Genomic DNA, 17354 nt, shown 5'->3' with positions numbered 1-17354 from the left:
TGGTAATTCCTGCGTTTTATTATTAGGAATGAAGAAAATCAATTTCCATCAGATGGTATTCAGTAACTTTACTGGCAATGTCATCAAAAGTAAAGAGAAAGTATTCTCTGTCATTTCAGCTAATCAGGAAACGCCTTACAACTAACAGATTTCTAGCTCTGTCTGCAGAGACAAGGGAGGGCAGCTATCCACTTATATGAATTAAAGAAATGCAGTTATCTTATTGTAAGGTTAATGCAAATGCACAATATAACTCATCGCTAGTCAAACTGCAAACACAAATATTAGGTAACCGATGTCATGGCTAACAGCTGTGTTGAGCTTGATATTGGTTTGATTCAACACTGGAATTTACAAGCAGGTAAATCTGGGATTTTATCTTCAACCCAATTTCTGCTCATGATTTAAACATCAACTGCATGTAATGTAAAGTTAGATTTATGTCTGACAGTACAGTGGTGTCCTGTTCCAGCAGAATGTGCAATACTACTACTATTATAGGTTTTCATCTCTTGAACATTTCTATCCTGTCTTCCTCCTCGTCTTTGTGTCCGTCTTATGTTTGGTGTTATTCAAAATTGGTTTTCCCGAGCGGATTTCGTCTTCAGTTATTTATCTATTCATTAATTTGTAAATAATTCATCCCATTTATTAGTCTTTATTTTTTTCATTTTGAGCTTTGTGTTTAATTAAAGGAAGTACAGGGAAGTACAAGTTTTTACTTAACGTCACTTAGGTAAAAGAGAGATACCGCACATGTTGCCCTGTTTGTTTCATCGATTTATATAATTGGATGGATAAACCAAAGTATTAGTTTGTGACGCTAATAGGTTTTAATGTGCGAAGTAAGAACGACTGAGATCTTTCCATCATCCCCCATCCGTCCTCCTTAACCCTGAAATGTTCACCGTTTTCAAAGGAGTGCAAAACCAATGATCGTCAAATGTTCTCCTTCACTTCGTTTCCGGTTTCGATCTGCAAATGCGAAAAAATTCAGATTTACCGTGACATAGAGGAACATGTAATATAGGACACGTTAGACTTGTCAGATCTTTCCAATGTCATTTGTTTACTAGAGGAAAGCTGTGTAAACAGGGAATACAGCCAACATGTATTTATTTATCTTAAAACTGAACCGATATTCAATTTAAAATGCCTGAACTGAAGAGACCCATTTATTTAATTTCAGCATACAGATAATGCTTTATAAAGCATGGAGGATAGTTTGCAAGGAGCAATTAAAGGGATGAATCTGCATTCCTCTCACATATTTTCCAGACTTCCTTTCCTATTTATCATGTCCAAAGTCAATGCCTGCCTGTGTCTCTGCATGAGTTTACCTCTTCGCCGTTTCGCCACGCCTCGATCGTGACGGCAACAGCTTCGTGTGAAATGACAATGTGTGATTACATGATGGCCAGTTTGACGAAAAGTAAAAAAAAAAAATCTAAATAGAAAATGCATTAAGAAACACAATCATATTCAGAGATGCGTGTTTCAGATAATATCAATTCTAATCCAAATGTAATTCAGTATTGGTTTCAAACTCAGACATGTTAGACCTCTAAATGTAACATGTCAGTACAGCACGTTTTGAGTTTTTATTGACTTTGTCACATCCATCCCACACGTGTGCTATGATTCATATTACTAATATTTCTGAATCTAGTTCTTAATTTCCTTTGGATAAAATCCAACATCGTTTTCCATTGTTTTCCATTTCTTCTCCCCTTTACTGAAAATTCCCTCGCGTTCTCTCGACGTTCTCTTTGACATTCAGCAGGACAGACGGGTCGTGGCGGTTTCCGGTTATGCATGTTAATGTTCATAACAAAACAAGATCATGAAAAGAAGTGCGCTCGGCAGCTGTGACTAATCGTAAAGTGCTGCTACTTTTGAGCCAAAAGGTCGAATGCCTTTGATACTAGTCTTCCTTCAGCCCCAAAAATAATGTACATAATATTTCTAAATTATCAAACACCATTTGGTATTGGACGGCTGGGCTCAGCTGGCACAGCGGACGTCCCTTTAACCGGAAGGTTAGCGGTTTAATTCCCGACTCCTCTTGTCCTCGGGCAAAGTACTGAAACCCAAATTTCTATGAGTTGTGCTTCCGCCAAATACCAAGGTCCTTGGTTTAAATCATATTAGTCCAAACTCGTGTTGTAGTTTCATTGAAAGCTCCACCCTGAGTGCAGGATAAAAAATATATCTGCTAAATGAATGAATGAATGAATTAATGAATGAATGAATGAACTATTCGGCAGCCATGAAATGATTCATGATAAATTGTTTTTATTATGCTTTTACAATGAAATTGTGCATCCATTTGGTTTTTAAGATCATAAAAAAAACAGTTTTTATTTAAAAGCTTTATCCACCATTTCAGACGCTGACATCACGACAGAGAAGAGAACAAAAAAAAAAAAATCAATGCTCATTTTCTTCTTTTTTTTTCTTTTCCTCATTCCTCTCCCACCTCTTGATTTGCTCATCAGAGAAGGATGTCGGATTGAGAATGTTGAAAAGAATATTAGATGCAGGAAATATGCCTTCAACATGTTGCAGCTGATGGCGTTTCCCAAGTGCTACAGACCACCAGAGGGGACGTACGGCAAAGTTGACTCTTGAGGATCCGAGCCACACGTCGGCACTTCTGCAGTAAATATCCATGATGATTATTGATCGTCAAATGTAAAGCTTTCTGGTCGCTGGTGTTTGATTCCTGTAGTCTCTCATTTCTCCGGTATGTAAGGTAGGTGGTCCTGATAAGCTGAATTTGCCAAACATGGAGCACTTGTACATTTTCGCTTCATCTAGATGTACCAACAAACAGACAAATTGGCCTGTTTTTTTCTTTTCAAAAGAAGTGAAAAGGGATTTTTGAAAAAAGTAAAAAAAAAAAAAAAAAATGGGACAATTAAGTGAGGCAAAATGTTATGATTGTGAATTGTTCTTCAGATGTCAGATTTTCAGCAAGAGGCTCCACTGAAAACAAAAGCAACTGTAACAAAATCTTTGTTAATCCTTGTGCAGAGGACAAATGTTCCTCCCTATTTAGAGTCCAATCATTTCCTGTAGTTGCACTTTGCCAGGAATTTGTCCATGACTATTTTTATATATACTTTTTTTTTTAATAAAAGGTACAGACTGGATATATAAAATGAAGAACAGTTAACACAGAGAACATATTGATATCTTAGTGTTGTATAACATAGTCTATTATTTATTTTTATAGGCTAAGAGGATTTTTTTTTTTATATATATATATCAAGCCGGATGCTTTTTAACATATTTTAATGTATATGCTGTCAGCAATTGGAGGCTTTGTATTTAAAATAAAAGCAAATGGGTTCATGTTGGTGTGATTTCTATTTGAAATCATCGGCATGCCGTCTGCTCATTGTCGCCGATGTGTTTTCAGCTGAATGCCTTGTAACCGTTAAACAAACTCCACGAGCTGCATGGCTTTGTCGTGCAACATATGAATCAACCCGCAAAGAATACAAACACTACACCGCTTTGTGCCGTGGATGATATATACTGCATAAAATATAGCCTTGGAGGTGGGTACGTTTGGTCAAGACACTCTGAACTCTCTCTCTACTGTGGCAGTTTGCAGTGTCAGAAGACAGGATGTGAGTCAATACATGTAATGTAATAATTGCATCTCTTTTTTTGTGCAATCATGAAACAGACACTACTTAGGCACTAATAGTCATGTTTACTTTAGGGAGGACAGATTTGTGATGATAGAATCCCTGCTGAATGAATCCCTTCTACAACTCCCTTCAGGGGTCTGCCAAGGTGAATCTTCTACCTCCCTCATGCATCCTCTTCTCCTCTATTCTGGTGCCTTTCTAGCCGGATCTTCACCATCCCGCCTCTGTACACGTCCAAACCACCGAAGTCTGACTTTATCTCCAAAATATCCAACATGTGCTTTCCCTCCAATGGACTCATTCCTGATCCCATCCATCTTCCTCCCTTTCAAAGAGAACCTCAACTTCTTCATCTCTTGTGTTTTCCTTAATCCCGCTACCTTTTTCATTCAAGCTGATACTCATATATAACTTGTCATGTTTCTACACATGTTCAAACCTGCTTTTACCTAATTCTCCACCTCCTCTCCACACACCACATTGCTCTGGACCGTTGAACCGAAGTACTTCCCTTTCTTTACCTCTAATTTCTGTTACCTCAGCATTCCGCTTGGGTCCCCGTCATGGAGGGTTTATGAGCAGGACACTGGAGTTAATTGTTCTTTTTACTCCACACTTGATATCATGTAATTTACAGGTTTAATGCGTTTTACCGTTCGCTTGTTTCATTTCAATGCAGCGTCATTATCATAAAGTAGGTGACGATTTCCAATTTAAAAATCGTTTAAAACACGTTGAATCTTACTTGTATTAAACTGTCGGAACAGTAATGAACACTTCTTCAAGCCCGGACATGTATGCTCCACAACGGAGCATATTTTACTTTCCGCCACTTCTTAACATCTTATTCCTTGAGGAAACTGTAATGCACGGGTGCATTAACAGTCACAGTGTTCTCAAATTCAATTCAAAAAACTTTATTTGACTCCTGGGAAGCAATTCTAGAAAGGAGGATACGTGACATTTGAAATCCAAAACCTTACACTATCAAACTGTTTCTAACTGAAGGAAAGTAGCTTAATTGAAATGTGCATATCATTTGTACAGATTAGAGTAAACCTTGATGGGAGGGTTTTTTTTTGCAAATCTTAAAATTCACAGGAGTTTGACCTTGGGTTGCGATGGTTGCCATATTTCATTTTCAACAGATCTTTTTCACGCTTTCAAGGCCTCTGTCAAGGGTCACTCAGTTCTTCATCACTGATAACTGGAATATCTTTTCGGCCTACCAGTCACCCGGAGCTCCTTGGGGAGTAAACAATGACTTGAAAGTTTTTTGTTGCGAGAATGACCCCTCTTACCAAACGGCTCACAACGTGTCCAGCGAACCGCATCCATGAAGCCTCAACTTCCTCCAGGCTGATCATCTTACTGGTTTGAAATCCCAAGGTGAGCACCAGGTGATTCACTCTGTGAAACCCCGTGATTAACCAGCCAAGGGTCGCAAGGGAGAAAACTGACACAGTTTTAACACACGGGCTGTTTTGAATTTAAATATAAACTGACCCACTTAACCTTGGGCAGGAACATGTTTGCAACATGTTGCTAGAAGATAGAGTGTGAGGTATGAGGAGCGTAATACCTCGGTTTTTAGCTAAAACATGTTGAAAATTGATGTTCAAAACAGTCTTTCGGTTATAAACGTTCGTTTTTGAATTCCTCACCATGTATATAATCATGGCATTTGTGCAGTCATTTTGAATGTGAATCAGTGAATGTAGACAAATTATAATCACGGCAATAATCAGCAATTATCTGTTCATTTCTGCAAGATTTAAGAGCTGCAGGTGTGAAAACTCCCCGTGCCGTTTTTTTTTTTTTTTTCAAATTGTCACAGTCTTCATTTTGCCGAATTCAAAAGGATTTGCTTGAGTTTCAGCTGCACCTCAAATGTAAAGAATTGCTTCTCTTGTAAATGTACACACATCAACGTTGTTTGTGTTTATAAAGTTACGTGCGTTTAACATTAAGTCTATTTTGCTCAAACATATTCCCTAGGTTACGACACAAAATTCAAGTTACAGATCAACCATGTGAAACTTCCAGTCTGCTGGCTTTCAAATAATGTCATAACACCATTGTGGTTCTACACAGGGAAAGGATATTGTTTATTATGGCAACACTTACAATGCCATATATCATAAAAAAATAAAATTCAACAACGAAAAAAACTTTTTTTACAAAATTTACAAAAAATATAGTTTGTTTTGTGTGTTTACATGTTCTGCCATTGTCTGCTTGGGTTTACTCTCAAGTGCTCCGGTTTCCTCAAACATTTCAAAAACATGTGAAAGGAAAATATATTTACAATAATTTATCTATTAGTAAATTGGGAAAAAAAATGAAAAATGCCCAGACTTATGAATGAGCGTGGTTGATTGTCTCTATACAGGACTGTCACAGAAAAATTGAGATAAAGTTCTTTATCTTCTGTAATGCAATTAAAAAACAAAAATTGCTTTGGAATGATATTCTAATATTTTGAGATAGGATTTTTGAGTTTTCTTAAGATGTAAGCCATAATCAGCAATACTAAAATAATAAAAGGCTTGCAATATTTCAGTTGATTTGTAACAAGTCCAGAATGTATGACATTTTTGTTTTTGTAATTGCATTACAGAAGATAAAGAACTTTATCACAATATTCTAATTTTCTAAGACAGTCCTGTTTGTAGCTCTGAGTGCAGGATAAGCAGTACATGATGGATGGATGGATGGATGGATGGATGGATGGATGGATGGATGGATGGATGGATGGATGGATGGATGGTTTATTGGGCATGCAAATAAATAATTTCCAAAGAACTAATCATTTTTGCCAGTGGGTTTTTTCTGGTCTTTATTGCCTAAAATTATGGAGCCGGTTTCATGAGAGTAAATTGCCTTCCCATCAATGGCAGTTATTGATATAGTATTTAACTTCACATAAATTCATGCATAAACAGAGTGCATGCCTTTTAAATCTGCCAGCAGGTCTTAAAGGTCATGAATTCTAAACATAATTTCCTTTACTTCTCAAACTCTCACACGCACACACACACACCCACACACATACACACACCTTCCTGATAAGTACTACCAGGATCCTCTGCTCCATGTAGCATACACATTTAGTAACTCAAAGTCAGAAAAGAAGTGTTCAATTCAGTTTTGTCATAAGCTTAATAACATTCTGCATTGTTTAAACAATACATACATTTTGTACAACCTGAGGATGGCATTTTTACAAGGGCTTTATTTATAAAACCCTAACAGGCACATTTATAAGAATAGGAGATTTTTTACATGTCACATATTATCAATCACAGCCATTGCCTCTAAAAGGGTATTTAATCTCTCCAGAAATATTGTAATATTCCTAAGTGAGAATGCCTCACATGGTGGACACGTGACCTAAAAACGAAAAAATACAATTAAACATATCTTCAAACAGGTCCGCATATGCAGGTCACGTGAAAATGTGCTGCAGGGTTTTTGTGAATCCAACATGATACTGTATGATATGCAATGCGTGTCATTGTATAAATAAATTAACTTATGGTGGAATGAATGACAAAATCAATTTTTTTCTTAGTTTTGGATTCCCCATCAAAACAAATTAAAGAGATACATAAAATAAGAATGCTGTGGAAGTCTACTCCAAGTTTATCTTCGGGATAATGTATTATCCATTTGAGGAGAATGTAAACAGGACTTACAGAGCTGGCCTCAGGATGAAAAGTTGCATTGAAATGAGAGATGCAATCTGAGTTGCTGTCATCAACTTCCTCTTCTTCAATCACCATTAATAGCTCCACAATATAGTACTTGAGAAATGTTTTTTTACATGTCCACTAAGAAAGAAAAAAACAAAAGATGTTTCTCAGTGTACACATTCAAAGATTAATAATGTGGAGACATGAAAAGTGGGGATACGGTATCTGATGACAGCTGATAACTTCAGTGAGCAAACAGACTCACATCGTCAAGTGCTTTATAATAATGACAATAACAATAATAATAATGATAATACGAATAAGAATAATAAGAATAATAATAATAATACATTTTTAAGGCCCCTTCCTCAACAGTCAAGGACTGTAGAGACATATACACAAAATAACAGTTTTCAAAGAAACAATGAAAATAAAAACAATAACAGTGACACAGTGGTTAAAAAAAAGCTGGGCTCTTGTGACCTGACAATCAGTAATCAGACCCTAAAATAACCTATTTATAATCATGAACATTAATTTTTCATTCATTATCTCCACGCAGAAAGCCACCCTGTTGGGATCAAACCAGGTTTCCTCTTGCTGCGAGGCGGAGCTCTTACCCACCATTTTCAAATTAAATATAAAATAAATAATTGATGAGGAATTGCTTTATGTGACTGTCGTCATCAGATTGTAATTTAATGTTTACCCCTTATGAGGCAATGGCACAGAGCATTAGAAAAACTTAAAAAAAGGGAAAAAAAGAAAAATCTCATCGAGCACTGTAAAGTGAAATGCAAAGGCAAGGACAAGTCATGGAGAGTCAAGGTGAATATCAACAGCAGGCAGAACACGTAAAATAAATAAAGCACATAAAATAATAAAGCAAAAACATGCCGTTAAGAAAATAAGATTTATAGGGTTTAGTGAAAACTGCCAAACAACTTACTATGATTTCTGTTATGGATGGCGCATATAACATGGCGTCTGATTTCTGAAACGAAACAGATGAGAAAAAAAAACATAATTCAAGTACCTGAAAATTTTCAGTTTGTATATTATATCTCTGAGACATAACACAGAAGTTGTAGAACACAACCAAAATTATTTGATACCTTTTCTCACCTCAATGGTGGGTGTCAGATTCGGCAAGCAAGCCTTTAAGCGCCCCGAATCCTCCACAAAAGAGGCGTACGTAGATGAGCTTAAAAAGCTTAAAAGGAACACATACACACAATTACTTTATTGCATTAAATTCAGGTGAGTCTTTAGATAATCAAACAAACTGTATTAATTAGTTGTAGGTTTTTAATGTAATTAGGATTTGCTAATCATCAAAAAATAATTCAAAATCATTTTTAATCCAATTATTTAGACATTTTTGCAGTTTCTTCAAAAAGTAACTAATATATATATATATATATATATATATACATAAATATATGTATTGTGTAATATATAGTAACTAGCTACTATATATATGTGTGTGTATATATATATATATATACACATACCAGTGTGTATATATATATGCATGTGTGTGTATGTGCATGTGTGTGTATATATATATTTATATATATATATTGTTTCTGACTTCCTGTTGTGCTGTTGTACAGGTGGAATGACATCATGAGCTGTTTGTTTTATGCAAATCGCTGCTTTCTTATCCAGGTCTCCCTTCCATAAGAGATTTATGATATCAATGACACTTTGTGATAATACACAGGTCAAATGAATGAAACGTGTGCTTATCTGCTCAGCACACATTAACAGAAGGTTCATTATGGGATCACCACAATACAGGAATCAGTTTAATATAGAAATTTAGGGTGGTTAAGAGGTGTCAGTGAAAAACAGGGCGTCTTTCGCCATAGACTGTTATCTCAAAAACCCATTAATATACTTTTGATGCATTGTTTTGAAATAATCCGTTTTTTAAAGTATAACAGTTCCTCGGTTAAAGTGGACCCTAATTTCTTGTGAGGAGGAGTAATATCATGTTTTGCTAAAATAAACCTTACTGGGGCTTCTGTAAACTACAAGTGAAATTTGTCTTTTCCACTTGTTAATACTAAGAGAAATGACATTTTCTTGTAAATATTTCCACCCATGAAAAATAAAGTAGTAGCTCAATTACAGGAGCAGTGTGTAAAACTCTGAGGAATAATCTGGTAGAAGATTAAATAACAGTCATAACCCCATTTTAATTAGTGAATATTAATTTCAAACTTCGAATAAATGTTTTGTGTTAGGTTGATCAGTGATCACAGTGGTCTTCATTCACATTTACTCACTATTTTCTTAATTTTTATGTTCAAGAAATTTCCAGCTAAAAGAAATAAAGCCCTGAATGAACGATTTCTCATTGTTGTGACAATATTAAATTTCAAAATTTGAGGCACTTTAATGTAAACCTGAATTTTGCTACCCACCTTAGAACAAACACACAAAGCCATGCCCAGGTTTTTTGGTGGTTGTCTCTGCACGGGTTGCTTGTCAGCTGGAACTGCATGTCACAAGAAAGAATAAAAGCGCAAGTTCATGATTCCGTTCAGGACTTTGGCGCACCCAGAATGCTTAGCCAGGGATTTTTTTTTTCATAATACTTTATCTACCCCATGATCTTATAGGGTTCCCTTTGCTGGGTCAATAATTTTCCCATTTTTATGTAAGGAGTTCCAGCTGATCAGCTAATCCTGATCAAGTCCCCCTAAAAGAGATCTGGATAAGATGACGCATGCAAAGAAAAACCTGGAATACTTTTGAACAGAGTCAAAAGCTAGTTTTGTATCAAAGATGTCATCATAAAACATTTGGTGAAACTGTTGCATCTACTTTCATGAGTTCATCAACTCGGAAGGCTAAACACCAAGTCTATCTTTTGGTGTATTCACAGTGGAGTGAGAGGGGAGAGATGCAGGGGAGAGGGTTAGATGGAGTGATGTGATTCGCTGTCACAACCCGGGATACATATATGAGTGCATGTGATTGGACCTTGTGAATCTAAATTAAATGATAGCATATTTTCATGGCAAGACTATGTGTATTAGAGCAGTGTTTCCCAACCACTGTGCCACGGCACATTAGTGTGCTGTGAGAGATCATCAGGTGTGCCGTGGAAAAATACCCACTTTCACCTGATTGGTCCGAAAATTATTTATCCAACGCAAATAATGTGTCTTCCTATGTCTATGTGGGCAGCGTGCCCATTCGATGGCAACGGGTAGTGAATTAACCTGTGCATCTGTGTATCAGAGTGATTAGTGAAGCTTTGCGTGATACATTTTTAAAATAAATAGTACTTGTATCTGCGTAAACAAACAGGCAGCATTGTTGAAAACTACCAGGACGAGCGAGAAAGCAGTGAAAGCTTGCTACAAAGTTGCTGAACTCATCTCTAAATCCAAACAGCCACACACCATAGCAAAACATTAATACTACCTGCCGGCAAAATCATTGTAGAAGAAATGCTCAGCTCTGGCGTTGATAAAGAAATAGCCCGAGTTCTTTCAAATAATACCATTTCCAGACATCTTGATGACATGTCTTGGGACATTGCAAAAAAGTGTTCTGGAAAAGTTGCACATCAGTGGGAAATTTGCATTGCAACTTGACGAATATACAGATATCAGATATATTAGATTTCACTCTAAGTAAATTGAGACTACGGTTTCATTCTGATTCGTTATAAACTGTTTTTGACATATTTATTTGGTGGTGTGCCGTGTGATTTTTCTAATGTAAAATATGTGCCGTGGCTCAAAAAAGGTTGGGGAAACACTGTATTAGAGTATGTCATGGAAATTAACTACCTACCTACTTATCTACCTTCCTTCCATCCAATTCATTTCTGCCGCATATTCGGGGTTTGTTCACAGGGGCAACGTTCTAAGCAGAGACAGACTTTTCTCTCCTTGGCCACCTTCTCAATCTCATGTCACATAGAGACGTGCAACCATTCACTCTCCATCACGGAGTTAAGTTCCGTGCAAGTTAAGTTCTGCAATTAATGCTCTGCATGTTTTTGGACTGAGGGCAGAATCCGGACATGGAGCGGTTCCCTATTCTATTTTAGTATCCTGTTTAAGGAAGAAGTAAAAGTAGGACCCTTATCTGTCAATCTTCTGCCTCGATCTCACCCTCTCCTCTGCATCCTCTTCTCTCACACCAACTAACTTCATGTCCTCTTTCCCTCCATTCATAAACTCACCTCCAGTCTTCCACTAGTCTGACCCTCCATCTTAGTCTGACTTTATCTACAGACCATCTTAGATGTATCGTCTCTCCAATGAAGTCATTCCTGATCCTATCCATGCTCATCCTCCAGCTCTGCCTCCTGTCTTTTTCTCATTCCAACTGTCTTGAAACCTTATCTTTCTTGACACATGCACTTGTAAGGTTCACACACTTTGTTATTACAGTCCAAACTGACCAAAATTCCTTACTCTGTAGTGAATTGAAAAGTGCCTGGCCATGAAATATGGTATTTCGGTATTATATTCAAAGCAGCAGTTTTCCTTTACCTGGGCTATCATATCTCAGCTCAAAGTACAAAACCTGTGCTATGGAAATGTTGGAAAGCCCTGGAAAAGGATTTTCAGCAAGAAACAGAACTGTTGCACTCAAAGTGGCAGATGAAGGCTTTTAAACCAGAGATGGGTATCATTCTGCTCTACAAGGCACCGTTTTCGGGACTGCTATTTGTTTTCGCACACTCTGTAAAGTTAAAACAGAGTGCTCGCTCCCTTTCAATCCTTATGGACCATAAGCCCAGAATGGGTCAGCTCAGTGAGACCAGAAACGGAAGTGCAGCACCGGACATTCGCAGATCTGAGTTATAATTTAATGTGTAATAAATTGCACTGTAAACTCATTTAGTATTTCTTTGCCAGAAATAATGGAGCAGTTAATGCTAATTTTCGTAGGGCAGGCACCCATCCAATCACATAGCTGTCAAAGTGAACCCGCGGTTGGTCCAAATGTCCTAGTTAGCGCTTTGCATAGCAGCTCTGCTGGCATTGTTTATCAACCTTCTCCATCTAAGCCTATTCTCTGTATCCTCCTCTCTCACACCAACTACCTTCATATCCTCTCTCAGTACATCCATAAATCTTCTCTTTGGTCTGCCTCTACACCTCCTGCCTGGCAGAGCTACAATTCCAGCATCTGTCTAACAAGCCGTTGAATTGTCTAAATTCCTAAAAATTGCACTGAGTTACCACATGTTATTCACTATTGACCTTCAACGATTGATGTTTGAAAGTTGTGGTCATAGAAAGGCTAAGATGACAAGAGAGAGAAAGGGTGATTGGTTTATAGGACAGAAGGTTAGCGTCCCAGAGAGGCTACGAGGAAAGCAGAGACAGTTGAGGGACAGCTTCAATCGAGCGTACAGATCGGTTCATTTTTAAAACTACCTCAACTCTACCGGACTCCAGGGCTTATTTGGCTTGCCGTTTTTTGTTTTGTTTTTTTATCAGAAGATTTGAACACTTTTAAAAGGAAAAGTCTTGGTACTAGACTTGAAAGAGAAGGTGTGCAGAATCAGGGTGGACCAGATGCCGTTCCGCCATTGCATCCATAGTCCCATGAATTTTCATGTAAGTGTTACGTTTCAGAGAAGTTGGCAGTCAGTCAAAAATAACTCGAATGAATAACCTGACGTGGAGTTTCCTGGAGTCTCCCAGGGGTACTGACACCTCCGCTGGAGCGATCGCTACAGATGATGCTAAAGGTCAGTGTCCAGACAGGCGACCCAACCCATTCCTGTTGTTTCCCACTGACTCCACAGACATTGTGTCACCATTGTGCCTGATCGCATCTAAGGATGATTTATGTATCTTCTATTCACCATTTTTTTGTTTTCCTGTTGCTCATGAGTTAATGGTGAAACAGCGGTTTCGCTTTTCTTTTGAAAATCGGTTAATCCTCTGGACTCCAGTCAGTGCGTTGGTCAATCTCTACATACGACATGAGTCAAAATGTGAGCTGCCCCATTCACGTATTCAAGAGTGCGTACAACCTGCAGTCCGATTCAGAAAAGCCGATGTTGAAAAAGATGCAGATGCCCCTTTGTCAGCAAAAGCACTCATACGATTTTGCAAGCTCTTAAAAAGGAACAACTCTTTCTTTATAACTGTTTGTAGCCACTGGAGAGTGAAATGATCCAGGGTGGGGTTTTTTTCTCCCCAGCAGATGGGGCGGCTCTTGCACTGTTGCCAGATAGAGCAGGTTTCCCGCAAATTTTGTGCTTGGGTTAAGTTGATCCCATTTTTTTGAAAATATTGCAAGATCAATATAATAATAAACAAATATTTGATTGACATGAGTTCCATCTGAAGTGGTTCGAGATAAGAGGAGGCTTGTCATGGTTTTACAAGGAGTTAATCCCTTTTGGGCTCCCGCATCTGCGTTTGTTGTTGCTGTTGTTCCATTTAGTGTCATCGAACTGGTGCAGCGGTCTGCCGACAACTGCAACAGATAGAACGCACCAGTAATTACGCAAACCTTTTTTTTCCAAACATTTTTTTCAATTATCGAAATTCATTCTCAACGTTTTTTGTGCATTTATCAGACTTTGAATCAGTTTAGCGAGTCATTTCATTCTTTATCCTTCTTTATTCACGTCCTTTTCAAATGCACTCAATCCTCTTGATTAAGAAAAGGATTAAATTGTGATTTTTTTTTTTTTTTTAGCGGCTCATATCTCATTTCTTGCAGTCGCCCTGCAGATTTGGTTCTCTTTACAATGTTTTTTTTTTTTAAATGTTTCCGGTTCGGGTTAAGATTTTGATTAAGATTTGGCTGGTTGTTTATTATTGCAGCTGGAAACTCACGCATATCTGGCAACAAGTGAGCGCTCCAGAATCCGCGCAGTGCACTGCACTAAGTGAAAGTGAAGGTATTTCGGTGCACCTCAAACCCGAAGTGAACACAGTGGGGCTCCTCGCGTGGAGCGGAGAAACGAACCCACGTGGATCGACACATCTTAACACCTTCGATTGTTGTTTTCTACACTTTATCTTGCAATCCATGTCCTTTCCAATAATGATTAAAAAAAACCTGCAGCCTATGCACTTGTCACGAGTGTGACATCAACCCACCCACACCCGCCCCAGGATGTGGATCTTACCGCTCCCCGGTTGCCGGCGGGACAGGTGACGAGCACGACGATCACCGGGAGTGAAGTCGTGAAGTCCGTCGGCATCGCAGCGGCCGCTCACCTTTCCAACGCGGAGACGGCGGCACTGCGCGATAGTTGGCGCATTTCGGCCCGCGCCGTGATATGCCACGAAGGAAGGAAGGAAGGGAGGAAGGGAGTGGGTTAGTGGGGAATTCGACGAGAACTCGTCCGTGTACGGAGATCGGACTTAAGTTCGAGGAGCGGATCGAGTCCACGCCCACGATTATGGACGCCACGCCCCATCTGTCGTTCGTCACCCCGGGGAGGTTATAATAATGGTAATAACAGTGGCGAGCCGTGCATTTTACACCACCTTGGCCTCCGAATCAACCCACCCCCCCCAATAATTAGTTTATGGCTATAAAAATCATCTTATCATGCAGAAATGCAGTATAAAGAGATATGTATCACGGATAGATAACACATAAAAAAACACCAGTAATAACCTTATAAACTTTCAGTATTATTTAGGAAACTAACAGCATTTTAATTCAAAATTCTGATCATTTGTAGACAAAATCCATCCTCCTTTCTTTCCTCTAAATGAGTTCAATTATTCTGTCGTACAGATTATCCGTGCACTTCGGCTCCAAGCACTCCCAGCAATACAATATGCAGTGTACCTCAAAAGTTTGTGGCTTGAAAATGTGGGTCAAATCCTTTTGCTGGTTGTGACAGGTACGTTAGCTTAGGTGTTGACCGACCTTTCTTTATTATGTCCAGCTTTTCTTCAAAACTCCATCTAGAAAATGGCTTTAATAATATAATAGCAACTAAATCTGTTTCTTCTCCTCCTGCAGCCATTGTGGGTTGACAAAACCGATATTAAACAAACACAACCATATTTCTGTTCGCAGCTCACTAGTACGCTTCTCCTCGCTAATACACTTGTCCACTCTCTGACTATACAATCAGAAGGTGTGAATACGCTGAAGTGGCTGAAGTGACTCAAAATCTGATCGGTCGAAGCAACAGCGTCATCAATACTTATCTTTTTGGGTAAAGGGCTGGCACAACTGGTTGTTCAGCCCCCCCAGGCAGATTGCTTTGACTTTGACCCTGCCTGGCAACAGATGATGGCTGAAATATAATTGGTTAAATGCTTTACTATGAAAATGCATGACTGGAAGCAGCACAACCAGGAGAAAGGCTATGAAAGGAAGTGAACAGACAATTTTGAATTAATTTAGTAAGTATTCACGGACAAATATAATTAAAATCTGTGATTCAGATATTTTTTAGGCCAACAGAGAAAGCCTTGCAGCTCCTGACGGACCACCACTGAGTTATAACAATAATGATAATTATGTTTTATTTATAATTGCCTCTCTTAAAACAAAAGCACACTTTATAATAGAGAACAGTGGATAAAAACAACATAGAGACAAACAATAAGGAAGTGTTTCAGTCAGGGAAGCACCCGGGTGACTGTAAAGCGTCTGTTTAATGAGCAATAGCTGTTGTTAGCCACAGCCACGCCACACAAGTCTGCAATACAACTAACTGTTCATGCTGAATTCCAGGTAAAAACCCAAAGAATTCATTGCACCCCAAACCACACTCACAAAATTCCCATCAACCCCCAAATCACACAGAAAACAAGCATCAACATAAACACCAATATCCGTGACCCACTACACTAACCCCCCCTTAGTGGAGTCCTCGACCCCGAGGACAAAGTCTCTGAACCTCGGCGACACATGTCTTCTCCTTGGTCGTCCTCTTGGAGTGGTATCTTGGTGCTTGGTTGTTTCCCCAAACGGACAAGTGGATGGTCCCGGGTTTGCAGGCAGGACCCTGCTCACAACACTCTCCGGGCTGGCTGTCGGACCTGGTCCCTCGGGTATGGCATTCCTTGTGGCGCCCGCAGGTGTCGCGAAGCCCCTATAGGGTGCCAGCCAGTCCCGGTGGAGTGCTACCTTGCGTCCCCGGGAGGATAACTGCACCCGATAAACCACCTCAAGGACGAAACATGGCCCTAACCAATGACTGTCCAGTTTGGGGTATCTGCCCCTCTTTGTTATCGGCACGTAGACCCACACCAGCTCCCCAACTGTGAGATGACATCCATTTGCGCGCAAGTCATAATTCCGTTTCTGGCGCACGCCCGCAACCTCCAGTTGCCTACGGGTGTAAACGTGCGCTGAATCCAAGCGATCCTGCAGCTGCTTGGCGTAGGCCGGACCAGCGGGGATAGTTGAAACCCTTCCAAAGGCCAACTCTACTGGTGTTCTCAACTCCCTGCCCAACATGAGAAGAGCAGGTGTGCATGCGGAGAACTCCTGGATCGCTGTGCGGCATGCCATCAAAACGAGGGGTAAGTGCAGATCCCAGTCTAGCTGGTGGTTGGACGCCAGCATGGATAACTTCACCCCCAGAGTACGATTGAACCTCTCCACGAATCTGTCTCTCTGGTTGTGGAGTGGTGTTGTGCTGATGCCCAAGTGAGAGCACATTGTGGCAAACACTTTGGACTCAAAATTTCTGCCCTGGTCACTATGGATGGATTGCGGGACACCAAGCCGGCTAAACATCCCCCCAAGCAGTGCATCTACCATTGTCTCTGCTTCCCGATCAGGCAGTGCATAGGCCTCGGGCCATTTCGGGAAATACGCCACTGCAGTGAGTATATATCGATTGCCTCTCTGTGCATGGCCATGGTCCGACGACATCTACCCCCACCCGCTGCATCGGCTCCCCCACTGGAAACTTTTGTAGGTGGCCCAACACTGCAGCAAGCAGCTCCCTACGTGTGACACAGTATCTCCGCTCTGCTTTACTCAGAGCTTTGCTGTAGTAGGCCACTACCCTCTC

General features: G+C 39.5%; 2 protein-coding genes across 2 annotated transcripts in view; one reads left to right on the top strand and one right to left on the bottom strand.

Annotated features, from left to right (window-relative positions):
• Nucleotides 1–3330, top strand: part of inpp4b (inositol polyphosphate-4-phosphatase type II B) — a 164383-nt gene extending 161053 nt beyond the window's left edge. Inside the window, exon 22 of the mRNA XM_086157338.1 lies at nt 2499–3330. Coding sequence (XP_086013464.1) covers nt 2499–2631 — 133 coding nt within the window. The 3' untranslated portion in view covers nt 2632–3330. The remainder of the gene's footprint in view (nt 1–2498) is intronic.
• Nucleotides 3331–5528: 2198 nt separating this feature from the next.
• il15 (interleukin 15) lies at nt 5529–17239 on the bottom strand. The gene is made up of 6 exons (XM_086157332.1): nt 14490–17239; nt 9790–9863; nt 8483–8570; nt 8307–8351; nt 7361–7495; nt 5529–7055 (listed from the first exon to the last, which is right to left on the bottom strand). Exons 1-6 carry the CDS (start codon nt 14562–14564, stop codon nt 6951–6953), a joined length of 522 nt encoding a protein of 173 aa, XP_086013458.1. The 5' UTR covers nt 14565–17239; the 3' UTR covers nt 5529–6950.
• Nucleotides 17240–17354: the final 115 nt, after the last annotated feature.

Source organism: Fistularia commersonii, chromosome 12, assembly GCF_037954325.1.
Source record: "Fistularia commersonii isolate RoL2024-O1a breed Wild chromosome 12, RoL_Fcom_v1.0, whole genome shotgun sequence".
Lineage (NCBI taxonomy): Eukaryota > Metazoa > Chordata > Actinopteri > Syngnathiformes > Fistulariidae > Fistularia > Fistularia commersonii.
The sequence above is the reverse complement of the archived record's forward strand: the minus strand, read 5'-3'. Positions and strand labels throughout refer to the sequence as shown.